At 41.1% G+C, this 16,044-nt stretch overlaps 1 protein-coding gene and 1 pseudogene across 5 annotated transcripts in view; both read right to left on the minus strand.

Moving 5' to 3' along the window:
* Positions 1-16,044, minus strand: part of ADAMTS9 (ADAM metallopeptidase with thrombospondin type 1 motif 9) — a 158,972-nt gene that overhangs the window by 88,591 nt on the left and 54,337 nt on the right. For all 5 annotated transcript variants that reach the window (XM_037799815.1, XM_037799806.1, XM_037799799.1 and 2 more), the window contains exons 13-17: positions 13,954-14,135; positions 13,727-13,863; positions 12,108-12,225; positions 11,762-11,857; positions 46-212 (exon numbers count right to left, since the gene is read on the minus strand). In XM_037799815.1, the coding sequence (XP_037655743.1) occupies positions 46-212; positions 11,762-11,857; positions 12,108-12,225; positions 13,727-13,863; positions 13,954-14,135 (700 nt within the window). The remainder of the gene's footprint in view (positions 1-45; positions 213-11,761; positions 11,858-12,107; positions 12,226-13,726; positions 13,864-13,953; positions 14,136-16,044) is intronic.
* LOC119506731 lies at positions 8,670-10,339 on the minus strand (annotated as a pseudogene).

Here is a 16,044-nt window from a genome sequence, read left to right on the forward strand (position 1 = left end):
ATTCTGAGTAAAAGAAAAGTCATAGACTTGTGAGCAAGTTTTTACCTGAAGCAAAAGTTCTTGTTCAATGCGATCTGTGGAATTAATTCTTTCCACTACGTTGTCGGATCCGCTGTACTCTATTACAGCCTTCCCAACACGGATTTCCCTTTTGGACATCGTGACGACAAAGTCCCCATTTAACAAGAATTCTCCTTTACTGCTTGATAAAGCTGTAGATAAGAAAAGAGATTTCATTCATTTGCTGCCAATTACTAGTTGTTTCAAGTATGAAACACCACCTCGATAGGCAGAGTCATAGTGCAAAGAACATGGACTTCACAGTCAGACAGGCACGGGTTCACATCCTACTTTTGCCTTTGCCAGCTACGTGGCCGCGGGAAATCACTTTCACTCTCCCAGATTCCATTTCTTCAATATAAAGTGGGGATAAAAACACTTACCTCTCATCATGCCTGCAGAAATTAAACGAAATAAAATATAACGGTCCTAATTAGCCTGGGGTTTGTTACCCAAAGTCCTGCAGTTACAGGATTATACAGGGAAGCAAAGGCATTAATAATTGAAAATATGTACTAGTGAACTGACCACTTATAAATTTGAATCTGATCTTTTGACTGGAGAGTTTAAACCATCATTCAGAGTAACTGCTGATAAGGCAGGACTTAGTTCAGCCATTTTTCCCTTTGTTTCTTGTAAGTCTCATACCTTTTTGTCCCACTTTTCCTTCATTTTGGTCTTTTATGTATAGTTGATCTTTTCTAATGAAATAGATCGATCCCCTTCTCGTTTCCATGCCTTAATATACTTTAAAAACTTTCTATGTGGTTATCACAGGGTTTGTATTTAACAACCTAAATCTATAACTCACTAGTCTGAAATGACACCAACTTAATTTCCATAACATTCAGTTTCTGCTCCTATACAACTCCATTCCCCATCTTCATGTTGTTTTTATCACACATTGCCTCTCTATAGTGTGCATGCCCATAATAAATAAATATAATTACTTTCTTCAATAGTATTATAAATCTTGTAAGAAATAAGAAGTAGAGTTACATACCAAGAACATAATAATTCAGGCACTTGTGTTTACTCGGGTGATTATCTTTACCACAGACCTTTGTTTCTTCATACAGCTCCAAGCTACTATCTACTGTCCTTTCCTTTTAACCTGAAGAACTCCCTTTAGCTTCCTCATCGAGTAGGTCTCAGGGTGACACACTCCCTCAGCCTCTGTTTATCTGTGAATGTCTTACACTCTCTCTCATTTTTGAAGGACAATTTTGCTGGATATAGAATCCTTATCTGAAAAATTCTCTCTTTCAGTACTTGATTTATGAAACATGTTCTACCACTGCTTTCCAGCCTCCATGGTTTCTAATGAGTAAGTCACATTATCTTACTGAGGATCCCTTGTAGGTGAAAAAAATCGCATCTCTCTTGCTTTCAGAAGTCTCTCTTTACCTCTGGCATTTGACATTTTCATTACAAAATGTCTTGGAATGGATCTATTTGAGTTTTTCCCACTCGGAGTTCTTGGGCTTCCTGGGTGTGCATTTTCATGTCTTTTGTCAGCCTTGGGAAGTTTTCAGACAATACTTCCTCACACATTTTTAATTTCCCTTTCCCTTCTCCTCTCCTGGGACTCCCCCATAATGTCTATATTGGTATGTTCCACATTGTCCCACAGGTTCCTTAGGTTCTGCTTACTTTTTAAAATTCTTTTCTCTATCTGTTCTTCAGACTATATGATTTCGATTGTCCTGTCTTATGGTTTGCCAATTCTTTTTAATGCCTGTTAAAATCTAACATTGAATGCCTCTAGCTTATTTTTAATCTCCATTATTGTTTTTTACACCTTCAAAGTTCTGTTTGGCTCCTTTTAAAAATTTCTAATTCCTCATTTTGTTCATACATGATCTTCTTCACTTCTTTTAGTTCTGTGGCCATCTTTTCTTTTAGCTCACTGAACTTATTTAGGAGAACTGACGGAATGTCTATGATTAGATTTTCCAATGTCTGTGTTTCCTCTGTTGTTTAAATTTGTTCCTCTGAATGAGCCATCTCTTCCTGTTTCTTTGTATGACTTGTGATCTTCTGTTGAAGTCTGAGCATTTGATTATTTTGATGTGCTAACCCTGGAAGTCAGTTTCTCCCTCTTCCCTAAGGTTTTAGTATAGAATTGGCTGTGTGCTAAGCCTGTTCTTCAATGTTAAGTCCAGTTTATACCGAACTTTGAGAACAGTCTGTGGTTAACAGTTCAGTTCTTCTCAGGTCTCTCTGAGTCTGCATTTTGCCCTGGATGTATGCAGGAACTTTCAAGAATTCCCAGTTATATGCAATTGTTTCCCTCCAAGAAAGGAGTTCGTCTCCCCAGCTTCTCCTCCCAGGGCCTCTGGTTGTGTTCTTTGTTCTTATTACAGTTTTTCCTTTCCAGGAACTGTGGTCAGCTCAGCTGACTACCATACTCTGGTCTGCTTTTTCAATCCAGCTTTCAGTCCTGGGTCTGTATTACCACTCAGTGTCTCTACTCCCCTATCCATGCAGTTTCCCAGTATATTCTGGGTTAAAGGACCTAGACCTGCATCCTGAGTCTGTCTTCCATGGAGCCAGATGGGATCACTGTATAAAGTCAAGCAATATCTCTGTTTAGGTTCACTAGTAATCAGACACCAGAGACCTGGACCGGTTGCCCAAGTGGCACTGTAGGTTATCTGGCTTCAGGAAGCCACAGCTGAATGCACAAGCACAGAACGCCACTGTGGGTCTAGCAGGCCTCAGAGACCCAAGTCACAATGTGCATGGGTTGCCTGACTGCCACTGTGGGTGGATCCACAGTCAGGGCCTGCAGTAGGATGCACCGTGGCCCATAGATTCCCTGCCATGAGTTGTAGATTTAAACAAGAAGGAGGGGTCTGGACTTGCAAATGTGTCCCATCGCTCTCTTACTGTTTTCAGGTGTTTTTTTCCCCTCTTTCGTATTCAATATTTGTTGAGTTGTTCTATAGTCTTGATCATCTTTCAGAGTTCTGAGTTGATTTTCCCCTTTTATTTTGCTGTTTCTAAGGGGATGTATTTAACAGGACCTCCTACACTGTCCTCTTGATGATGTCACTCTCTCTATATTCATACTTTTTAATTAATTTCTCAAGATAAAATCCTAATTGTACTTTCCTCTGTATTGACTGCGAAGTTTTAGTTTGCTTGTAAGCACCACTTTGCCCCCCTAGTACCACTTCTCCTTGAATAATGAATCCTTCTCAGTATTGGGCCTGACATAAAACAGGCAGTCAGTAAATCAGAGCTAGTAAACATTTGGGCCCTGATCAAAATACTAGCGAAAGACCCCTTTACCTTTTGTAATTTGTATATGGTAAGCAAATCTCCAGTAGTGAGGGACGCCTTGAAATCACAGGCCATCTATTTAGGTGAATAAGTGGAATAAGTGTTTCATTTTCCTAGGCTGCTCAGGCAAATACCATGAAATGCTTTGGCTTAAACAATGGGAATTTATTCGCTCACAGTTTTCAGGCTGGGAAACGTTGAAATCAAGGCACCATCAAGGGTATACATTCTTCCCAAAGACTGCCTGCAGCCAGCAATCCTTGGCTCCACTGTCACATGGCAAAGCACATGGCAACTTCTGCTGGTCTCTCCCTTCTCTTCCAGGTTTCATCAATTTCAGTTTCTTGCTTTCATGGCTTTCTCTGTCTTTGTCGGAAAGTCATTTCCTTACAAAGGACCCCAGTAATGGGATTAAGACTCATCCTGATTGAGGTGGGCCACATCTTAACTGAAGTAGCCTCATCAAAATTTCCCACTTACAATAGGTTCACACCCACAGGAAGGAATTAAATTTAAGAACATATTTTTCTGGGGTACATACAGCTCCAAACCATCATACAAGAAAATGTAACTCATGGATGGAAAATAGGTCTCAGCCCAACTGGTGATAGCTGCCCCCAAAACCATGCAGAGCAGGATTCATTGCCAGCATCATGTCTCAGCATCATATTAATAATGTCTAATAATGGGACGAGGAGTGGCCAATATGTCTTACGTATTTGCCAGGGAGATCCTAAATAGTCTTCATTGACTTTTGCACTCACCTTGTAGTCCATAGTCAATGTGTATGTAGAAGAGATTTGGATGATTCATTTAAAATAGGTATCTGTTCCGGTTTGCCACTGCTGCCTGTTATGCAAAATATCAGAAATGGACTGGCTTTTATAAAGGGGGTATTTGGTTACAAAGTTATAGTCATATGGCCATGCAACTGTCCAAACAAAGGCATCAAAAGTAGGGTACCTTCACTGAAGAACACCGATGGCATCTAGAAAACCTCTGTTAGCTGGGAAGGCACATGGCTGGCATGTGCATGCTCCTAGGTTGAGTTTCAAAATGGCCTTCTCCAAAATGTCATTATCAGCTTCCAATGGCCCTCTTCAAAATATGTCTCTCAGATGCAGCTCCTCTCCAAAATGTCACTCTCAGTTGCTCTGAGGTCCCTCTGTTTGTGAGCTCCTTTTATAGGACCTCAGTGAACTAATCAAGACCCTCCCTGAATGGGCGGGGCCACATTTCCATGGAAACTTTCAATCAAGAGGTCACACCCTAATCAAAGGTGTCACTCACAGTTGGGTGGGTCATATCTCCATGGAAACACTCAATCAGAAGGTTCCAACCTAATCAACACTAATACACCTGCACCCACAAGATTACAATAAAGAACATGGCTTTTACTGGGGGACATAATATATCCAAACTGGCACAGTATCGCACCCATAAGTGGAGACTAAGGGCTGAGATGAAGCTGAGTATTCTTTGTGATTCAGTAGCAGCTGGATCCGTGTTTTCCTAGACACGGAGTTCACTCAGTTAGACACTATACTGATGCAGGATGAGGAATTAGCTGCATTTAATTCTGTTCCTAATCTAGCACTTCACTGGGCAGTATTCCAACCCATATAAGCCCCATCTTGGACCAGATGGAAGAAGATGCTTTCATCTGAGATGTTTGGGAATGATCTGGTGACATAGAGGAAATCAAGGGTTAGCTTTTAAAACCATAAGAAATCCTCCAGTTTCTTGGCTCAAAATCCATTGAGAGTCCCTACTACCTACGGAATATAGATCAAACTCCTTAGCATAACCTTCCAGTAACTTTACAAACTTATCTTGACCTATCTTTCCAGTCTCACCATCACCTCCTGCCAATAAACCTAAACTCCCACTCATGTTTAGCCCCAGGTCAGCAATGCATCTTTTTCTACATGGAGGCAGAGAAGTGAAGTGGATAAGGCTGTAGCATCTGCAGTCAGACCAATAAGGATTACAATTTTGATGCCCCCCTTTCTGTCTGATTGACCCTCGGTAAGTTATTTAATCGTACTATGCCTGAGTTTCTTCTTCTGTATGATGGGTTTCTCCATAGGATTGTTTTATGAGGGTAAACAGGATAATGCATAGAGGCTTTAGTTCCTGGCAGATCATATGTATGGTCTCCTTATCATACCTCTAAGAAGCAGGGTCTATTAGTCATGTCTAATTTATGGGTGAGAAAAGCATGACTTAGAGATCATTAAATTAATTTCCCAAGGCCATGTGGCTTCTAATCCAGGAAGCCTGTCAACCACTCAAGTTTTCCAAGAATGAAGTCAACAAATGGGTGAATGAATTCATGCATTCTTTTCCTTATGTACAAATAGGGACCAAATATGTTTAGGTTACAGATTTTTAAAAATTTAAGTTTGTTTTGCTAGATGGCATGAGCCCTTTTAGTAAAGCACCTTTTAAAAATTCACTTTTAAAAGCCCTCATAAAGATCCCAGTCCACAGTAGATATTTAATCAATGATGTTGAAAGAACAAGTGATTGATTGAACCTGACATTCACAACAAGGAGACAAGAGTGCTTCCGGCTAAAGAATTGTTTCCTAGTCAGAACAAACCTCTAACAACCTGTCTCCCTTGCAGCTCCTGCAGCATGAGACCCACCAGTCATACAAGATGCAGGAGTATCCATGGGTCACTAATTGGAGAAACGCTTCCCTGTGAGGCTGCTCCCTAATGTGGGCCACTTACATTGTGACAGCATGATGTGCTGCCAACAAAATCACCCGATTCTTTCAAGTTAAGCCAGATGCTAGCAACCCAGCTGATATTTCACTAAAAGAGGGGAAATAAGATATCACAATGCCAGTTTCATAAATTCTTCTATAATCCAGTTTTGCTGTCATTCAAAAGAGCAGTCGTTTATTTAAGCTAATTCTGGGACTCCTTGCCAATGTTTCCAGGTTTCTTCTCATGCTTATATGAACTGGAGCATTTCACCCTTTACTGCATTCTCCTTATCCCAGAATATGGTGACTAGGGATGAGAAAGGCACTCAAATGACGTAAGACTTCTTCCATGATTTGCTCTAAGTGACTTGGCTCCAGACATCTTTAAAGTCATCAGTTGACTAAAGTTCCTGTTTTATCTTGAACTGAATTGATTCCTGCCTTCCCACTGCAACATTTAATCAAACGCAGAGCATACTGGAGACAAATTAGTATCACAGAAATGGCATTAGTATCATAGAAATGGCTATATTTTCCCCTAAAGAAATAAAAACATGGTGGCATTGGGTGCAACTTGGATTTAACCCAACAGGAGGGAGGGTCTACGCAAACAGACAAACTCTGACAGAGAGACTTTCTGCTTCGGTACCTATGAAACAGTTTCCTGAAAACAACAGTCTACTGCCCAGTCTCCCACTAATGCGATTAGGAAAGCTAATTTCCTGGGTTAGTTTCCCCCCCATTTCACCCATCAGAGCTGGGTCGCTACAAAGGCCCTTTCTCCTGGAAATTGCCCCCCTCACCAAAACATATAGAAAGAATATGGCTTCACTTACCTTTAAAAATATATGAGGGATAAGGATGAAGCTTGCTTAACAGCCTAACAGCTTTTACTGGACTTGTGCAAGACTAACTATGGGTTTTAAAATGTTCTTAGTGCATTTGCTGCACCCTCCTTCAAGCCAAGAATACACATTTGCACGCCCCAGACTTGATGACAACATCAAATTCTTTCTAAATTGTTAAGTAACCACTATAAGGTTCAAAGGCTCTGAGGCCTTTCCTTTCACACTCAGCGAACTGTGACTTGTGATCTATGCGTGCATGCTTTTCATTTGCTTCCAGAGATGTTCTTATGCCAACAGGTGATTGTCCCATAATATTCCATTAAAGAGCCACAACTCTTCTAGACTACCTGTCCCAGATCACAAATCTTTAATTTTGCTTTCATTCTTTACAAGGAGATTAAGAAACCTTCAGTGAGGAATAAAAGTTTATCAGGAGGCCCTCCTTGAATTCAGGCACCTGACCTGGGTTGATTAAGTTGAACTGAATCCAAGGCCACTACTTGGAGGGAGTTTATTTTTGCAGGAAAGAAAAGAGAAGAAGAGAGGAGCAGCTCAACGTGGCTTTTAGGTATCAGGAAATTAATTTATAAAGGAGGTTTCATGCAATGCTGCTTGATTTAATTAGGAAGTAGTAGAGGCATAGCCATCACATACTCAAATTTATCATCAAGAACACAAAGAAAAATGCTTGACCCACTTTGCACAGTGGTGGAAGGAGAAATATGGATTCCCAAAAAAATAATTTGAAAAGATTCCCCATGAACTTGAATTGACTTATAAAGTCACCACTCATTTGGACATTTCAGGTGAGGAAAAGTTGATGCAGCCATTGAATAATCAATTCCAAGTAAGACTTTATGGGCTTTGAAGGTAGGTAAGATTCTGCATATTTCCAAGGAACCCCACTCACCTCTTAGCACACAGTAGGAACTCAACAAAGTCACCACAATCATAGTTTCTCAACAATTCGGCAATCATTTACTTAGCACCTACCGCATGTAGGCTTTACATCAGCTACTGAAGATATAAAAATATGGCCCCTCACCTTAAAACACTAGAGGTCATGCAGATAAACAAGAAACAAGCCTCATCGCAGTTGACAGCAACTCCATGCTTTCAGTTGCTTGGGTCAAAACCCCGGAGTTATCCTTGACTCTTCTCTTTCTCTCTCATACCATATTCAAGCCACTAACAAATCCTGATGGCTCCATCTTCAAAAGACATCCAGTGTCTGACCATGTATCACCACCTCCATTGCTCCCGCTTGGGGTCAAAGCCACCAGCATCCCTCTTGGATGACTGCAACGACTTACTAACCAGGTCCCTGCTTCTATCCTACCTTCCTTCTCCCAAGATTTACTCTGAACGTAACAGTCACAGTGATCATTTTAAAACACAAATGCAGTCACATCCTGTCATTCTTCAGTTCAAAACCTCCAGCAACTCCCTGTTCTCTCAGAATACAAGTCAAATTCCTTACCATAGTTACATGGCCCCATCTGCTCTAGCACTGTGTACTCTTTAGCTTCCTCTCCTGTGACTCTCCCCCTCATCTCTCTCAGCTTCTACCACCCTGGCTCTATTCCTGAAACTCTCCAGCCATGTTTCTACTTCAATACTTTGCACTGGTTGTTCCCTCTTGCTGGAACATTCTTCCCTCAGACAGCCTATTCTCTCTCTGCAATTCATACATTTCAACTCCACTGTCCCCACTGCATTCCAAGTGTCCCAACTCCTTTATGCTGCTCTATTTTTTTTTTTTTTTTTTTTTAGTTCACAAGTTTATTATGAAAAACACTGCAGTGCTCTTGTGCAGTAACATCATCTTACAGGAGAGGAAAAAAAAAGTTCTGTTCAAAACAACTCACCAGGTTCTGACAATAACAAAGAACAACATGGGACAGAGATTGGAAAGGAAATAAACTGAGTGTAGACAAATCATACAATTAAATTAAATGGTATCCCTGAAAATAAACAAAACGATTTCAAAACTCACAAGTAGAGGGGAGGCCTTGGTACTTATTTTTAAAAATGTTCATTAAGCTTCAATGATTGTTTGCTGCTATCCTTATCTACAGTCATGCTGAGTAAAGCTATAGCTAAATGGAAGTTTAACTGTATTCACGAGGTGTTAATGTTTACATCTTAATATCTGCAGTCTCTCAGAGAAAGCAAAAGTAACTACAAATAGTGCTATGCCAGAAACTGGTTTCTTGACCAACAATGTCGCTTCAGCATGCAATGAACTGGTTCATTCTAAAGTGGTGACGGCTGTTGATGACAAGAGGCTTTGTATTTTTATATGGCACATCTTTTGGTCCGTGTGAAAACAAGTTTTTGAATGTTAACTATTCTCTGATACTTTGGAGTTACTGTTGCTCTTCCCATTTCCATTTGGTCAATATATGGTTCATGGCAATACTGCACAAGTTTAAAATTTCATTACAGGAAGTAGTCTGGGGAACGACAAGTAACATGTGGCTCGCCTCTACGAGGTGCTGGGTCAAACGGCAAGAAAGAGTATTTTAGAGTATCATCAAGTTCCATGATTGCAGCTTGGTTACCACAGCGATAACAATAGTTTGGAGCACTGAAAATTGTTACTACATTCCGGTCATGGCACCAGTTATATCCCTCCATCACCAGCTGGTGAGCTCTAGACACCAATGTGAGGCCATTGGCATGATTAAACGTCTCAGAAATATCCTGGCCAAAGGTATAACCTGCTCTTCGAGGAGATATACCCCAACCTCCATGGTCATCTGGATCTGACCACAGCAAGTCACTCATAGGACCCTCATGAGGAACTTCTTGTAGACGATCAAGTGCTCTGACGTGATCCAGTGTATCTATGGATGGTGAAAGGCCACCATGGAGACAGAGATCTGGCCATCCACCAAGGCAGTGAGAGGAAGATAGTCAAAAAGATCTGTAAAATATTTCCAAACATTTGCACTTCCATATTTCCTTAAACACTCATCATAGAAACCATATACTTGTGTGATCTGTCTGCTTTCATGATTCCCTCGAAGAATAGTGATGCGTTCACGGTAACAAACCTTAAGAGCTACAAGCAGTGTGACTGTTTCAACTGAATAATAGCCTCTGTCAACATAATCTCCCATAAACAAGTAATCCGTATCTGCTGATTTGTCACCAATTCTAAACAGTTCCATGAGATCATGAAATTGTCCATGCACATCTCCACAGACGGTGACTGGACATCGAACCTCTTGCACATTGGATTCTTTTGTCAGGATTTCTTTAGCCTTCTCGCAGAGGCTCTTGACTTGGGACTCGGACAGCTGCTTGCACTCATTCAGCTGCTCGATCCACTGGTCCAGCTCCTTGGTGAACACCTTCTCGTCCATGATGCCGGCCGCCCGAACCGGCTGCCGCTCTGTGCTGCTCCCGCGCCACCGCCCGCACACGGGCCACACGTACACACTGCCGCCGGTTCCTGGGGTAGTACTGTGGCTACTGTTGCTCGGCCCTAACGATGGCCCGCTGGCTCTCTCCGCAGTGCTCGGCCACTAGCCGCTGCGCCGCTCCTCCTCTCGCTCTAGCCCCGGAGTTTGGCTCTCTGTCTCTATTATTTTTATAACACTTATCACCTTCTACCAGTACATACTTTGCTTATCCATTAAGTTATTGTTCATCACCTAATTCCTCCCACTAAAAAAGTAAACTTTAAGAGGACAGGGATTTAATTTTTTTTTTTTTTTGGTCTGTTTTGTTCATTGTGTCCAGAATAGCACCTGGTACATATTAAATACGTGAATGAATGAATGATGATACACTACAGAAAGTGCTATAATAAATATTAGCATATTGGCTAAAGGAATACTATTTACATGCAGGATTTCATGCAGACATTCTAAAATACAGATACAGGTTCTCAGTTCAACACATTTAATAGCTTGATGTGTTCAAATGTTTGGGGCAAGCCTCTGCAGAAGCTGTATTCAGATGGATAAAGTACAGTTCCTGCCTGGACATCATACGAGAGAAGGTACATTCACTTCTTTTTACATTTGACTGCCCAGCAGGACTGCTCTGATTTCTTTTACAATTGAGTGCTGCTTTTTGTGGCTAGGAGGAGTCTAATTGTGTGAGAGATGACAAGACTTCAGTTGCATCCCTTTTAGTCATTCCCTTGCTCCCAACGTCCTTCTTTTAAGTCATGGTTGGGCAGATTTCAGAATCACTTATGGCCATTTACAGAATGATAAACTGAAGGGATCTGAGACCAGGTTAAGCAAACAGTTGAAAACCAACACGGAGTCATTGGCGAGTTGTGGTTTAAGTATAACGAATGGATATGAATTAATCATATGGCTGGGCTCTGTGAGAGAAGGATAAAGAATCTATAAAGTAGTAATGACATGAAAAAAACATGTGCTATTATAAAACCTTTTGGAATGATCAGCCATAATGAAATACTGAATAAATTTATCAGTGATTCGCCTCTGGTTAGAGGTGATATAATGCCCCAATCATACATTTGCAAGTCAGTTACCCACAGGAAGGAGTTTGAAAAAGACTCAATGAAAGCAATGATTTCATGCTAAGCTAATAGGGTAAGTACTTGCAAAATTTGATTTGGGACCTTTCTATTTTGTAAGATAAAGAATAAATCCCTTGATATTGACTACTACAACTGCTTGGCCCTTAGATCAAAAATACTCTGAGGGAGAAATAGAATAACAAATTTGAAAGATCAACTTAGTTCATGAAAATACATGATATCTTAAATTTCCCCATGTGAAAAATGAGGAAGGAAGTAGAATCTGCCAACTCCTCCAGAGAACCAGAATTCCTGTAAATAGCAGAGGGTGTCCCATCTCACCTAAGTAGTTGTCATCTTCTGATTTCCCTGAGAAACTGTGCTGTCGCACATCGATATTGGTAGCACCAGCTGGAATTCGGACCACAGTATTGTAACCTGAGAAGAATTCAGCAGAAATTCAGTATTCCAGGGAACGGTTCACTTTCTCTAAGCATTCATTAAAAGGGGAGCAACAAAGGAATAGAATGTAATTCTCACTAATAGACGCCTTATAGCCAGATGGATAATGCACCGTAACAAGACTGATTTTACGCTTGACATGAATACTTCCACACATTACACGTGGTTAACAATTTTTAAACTTTGACCGTTTTCCTTCTCATGGTTCTTAGGAACAGATTCTTACCATAATGTACTGTATTAAATGTTCCTGCCACTGTCTTGCATGAAGAATTATCGCCACCACAAACTCCGCATTTATCTTTCCGGGCTTTCGAGTTTAAAACATGATCGCATCCAGCTTGCTTTTACAAAGAAAACATTTGAAATAAAAGGTAAGTATTATGGAGATTATAAAATGGCAAAGAACATGTTTCTTCGAGTGACATATGTTCAAAATGACAAGAAGGTCAAGTCCCCTTAAACTTTCAAGCTGAAGAACTCAAATTGTCTATCGCCTTGCTATTAAAAATGTGGTCCTTGGACCAGTAACATGGGCATCACAGATGCTGCTAGAAACGCAGAATCTCTGGCTCCATCCAGACCTACTGAATCAGAGTTGGCATTTTTGCAAAATCCTCAGCTGATTCATCTAAAGATGAAGGTTTGAGAAATCACTGGTCTATGAATAAGCAAAATAAATGAGAAAAGTTCACCCAGGAATATATTAAAAAAAAAGGAGGGAGGGAGTGGGAGGACTGGGTCCAATCAAAGAGCTCATGCCCCCTCTTAAGGGAGCAGCCGCTGTCCACTCCAGGCTATCATTGCCATGGAGAAATAGGAGCCCAGTGTTGACATTTTCTAATTTTTCAAGAGGAGCTGGAAAATTTGATTTTATGTAAAATCTCCCTATGTTTAAATATTGGCTCCAAATGCAGGCCAAAGCATGACTGCAGGCTGCCAGTTAGAGGCTTTAGGTCCCAAGGGGCCTCCTGAATTTCCTCATGTATTAATCAAATGCAGCAGTGTAGAACAAACTCTGGGAAGGCCACTAGCAATGACCAGCTGACCAGGAGAACACAGTTTGCATTCTTGGTCATTTTGTTTCTTTGCATTAACTAGTCTTGGAGGAGAGATGCAACGGGTTGCTACAAAATGGACTGATGAGGAAATCAGCACTTTGGCTGTGTGTCAGGAAGTAGGTGAAGCTTTACTTCTGAGTAGTAACGCCAGTTTGCCTTTGGACAACATGCAAAGAACAAATATATCATCTCAGAGCTTGGCTGTGTTAAGAATGATTTCTGACTGATGAAAAAGTGAAATGGAATTAAGCCCCCTAGGAATCACTCTTCTTATGCTTTACCATCTGCCAGAGGTTTCTTGATACCTGCCCCCACCCCACCCCAAGAAAAATTAACAGTTATGTCTCAGATAGAAGCTACTGTGCTTAAAATCACAAAAAGAAACCTGAGTGAGGCCAACTCTTCCTCATGACATCTTTCTGAAGCAGAGCTATTCGATCTAGGAAATTTGCTGCCAGGAAGCATTTGGATTTAATCTTAAGTACTGAGGTTATAATAAAGGATCATGCACATGTAAACTATTATAATACATCTTCAAGGGGTAGTTTTGTGCAGCCCCCCAGAGACTGAGGATGGCAAGAAAAATCTAAAGCAGTGATTCTCAAACTCTGGCACGTATCAGAGTCAGGTGATGCAGACGATGCTGATCCAGGGACCACAGTTTGAGAACCACTACCCCAGAGCTCCTGCACAGATATTAGCAGTTGTTATGCTATCAAGGAAGCCACAGACCACAACCTGGCAGCAGGGCAGTACAGTGAAGAAAACACCCTCTGCAACTTACCTGGCAAAGGCCTTGGACACAAATATCGGTCGTGTCCTGGCCACAAGGAGTTCCATCTACCACTTTGTCTCGGAGCTGATAGTAGGCTGTGTTCCCTGCCACCCTGCAGAACAACTTGCACCGGTCCTTCAGCAAAACTAGAGAGGAGAAACATGATGCAGCATGACTTCCGGGCCTGGACCCAGTGCCGGCTGGATGACTGCAGGCTCCTTCCCACATGCACTTACTTCCGCTGTACTTGGGGACCCAGCGCACATTTGGCAGCAGCCCATTGATGTTAAAATGCTTCCCATCAAAGTGAGCACACTGTTCATCTCGGAAGTCTCGCCTCTGCTTGAGACATGGCTCTGTGTTGCAGGATTTAAACTTCATTCGACGCCCCAGACAGTATTTCCCACCATTTTTTGGCCTGAGGAAACATAAAGAACACACATACTGTATTATAATGTATTTCTCCCAACATCACTCCCTCTTTCATGACTTCCTGTCCTCTGGGGATGCAGATCTGAGTTGGCAGACTACAGAGGAAAGGGCAAGGGCTCTGAAATCTGGGCTTGCCTTTTGCCTCCAGCACCATTAAAAGTACATAATCCTGGGCAAGTCACTCAAGCTCTGTGCCTGTCTTTATTTACATCTGTAGAGGGGGTGTAGAGTGGGTTGTGGCTACCTTGTAAGGCTGTTTTGAGGATAGAAAGAGGTTATAACTCGAGGTATGAAGCACAAAGCCTACAATGTATTAGTCTATTTCCTGCTGTCTCCTGAAACTTCATGGTCATTCAATTTTAAAAACATAGAAGGAAAAGATACTGGTGGGTACTTGGAATGCTCCCTGTCTGCCTTCTGTACCCTGATATCCTCATGGCAGGCCATCCTAAAACATACGCAGTTCCACCTCCATTCACTCCGCCCCTCCCTTCTCTCTCTCCTTACAACGCTTGTTTTTGTTTGTTTCATAAATAAAATGGATTCCTTCAGTTTCAGCAAAGGGAATGTGCCCATATTTTGACTTACTTAAGAGGAAAAGCAGGAGACAACATACTGGTTTCATTAACTTTTGAGGGACAAGAATATGGAGTATGCCTTGCAAAGCATCATGGTGCAAATTTAATCGCGGCATGCAACCCTGTACACGTATTTTCCAGATGTGACCCAGAGAGGAAATTATAAAACACATCTACCAGCAGTCAACAGCTTGCCAAATTCATCATGGAAACGGGAAGACCACAGAATCATAGGATGTCAGGGCTCCCCCACCCAGGCCTGGAACAGCTCAGATTTCACAGCTACCCTATGAGTCCCCTGAGATTGAAAGAAAGTTTGCCATATTTTTCCATTAGAATGGATCTTTCAGAATAATTCTGCTCATAAGGAATGTTTTTGTTTTTGTTTTTCATGTTTGTGTGTGTTTTACACATGGGCTTGGGGAATGTGAGATATATCCATGCCATAACACACAGTATGTGAGGCAGTTTAGGAAAGCAAGCAGAAAGGTTCTGGTGTTGGATGTGGGTTCTATCTTAGCCCTCTCCACACTACGTGATCTTAGAGAAAGTTCTTAACCATCCTGAATTTCAATTTTTCTCTCCTCTAAAATGAGTGCACACAGTAGGTGCCTGGAAATGTTAGCTACTATGATATTATATGTCAGCACTACCTAATCTAACATGATCTAGCAGTGTTAGTACCAACTCTCAGTGCTGTGGGACCACCTAGGAAAGCGTGTGTCAATAAAGGTATAAATGTGCTCCCTAGACCAAGGATTTGTAAAGTAAGGTGAGAGCATGTTTTGCACTTAAAAGTGCATAAGTTTTGCACTCAATTATATATTTGAATGTGGTTAAAAAGGGAAATTTTAGGTTGTATATATGCAACTAGAATACAATTTAAAAAAACAACATAGGACTACATAACACAAATAGTGAATCCTATTATAAACCATGGGCTATAGTTAATATAGTTAATAGTATAATTATAATAATATTCTTTCATCAGTTGTAACAAATGTACCACACTAATGCAAGGTGTTAATAATGGGAACAGGAATATATGGGGGCTCTGCAATTTTTGCATGATTTTTCTGTAAACCTACAACTTCTCTAATAAAACAAAAAAGCTGGGCAACCTTATGCAAGCTAGGTGGCTTTGTGAGCTTTATCCTTTACAGGTAAAACAAAGATGATACTGTCCACCTCAAAGTCTTGTTATCAAGCTTAGCAGGGAGCCTGGTAAATATTTGCTGTTATTTATCAAGAAGACTGTGCCCTGGGATGCAAAATTGCACGTAACCCTTTAGCGTTGACATTTTACTGTTTCCCCAT

Source organism: Choloepus didactylus, chromosome 1, assembly GCF_015220235.1.
Source record: "Choloepus didactylus isolate mChoDid1 chromosome 1, mChoDid1.pri, whole genome shotgun sequence".
Classification (NCBI taxonomy): domain Eukaryota; kingdom Metazoa; phylum Chordata; class Mammalia; order Pilosa; family Megalonychidae; genus Choloepus; species Choloepus didactylus.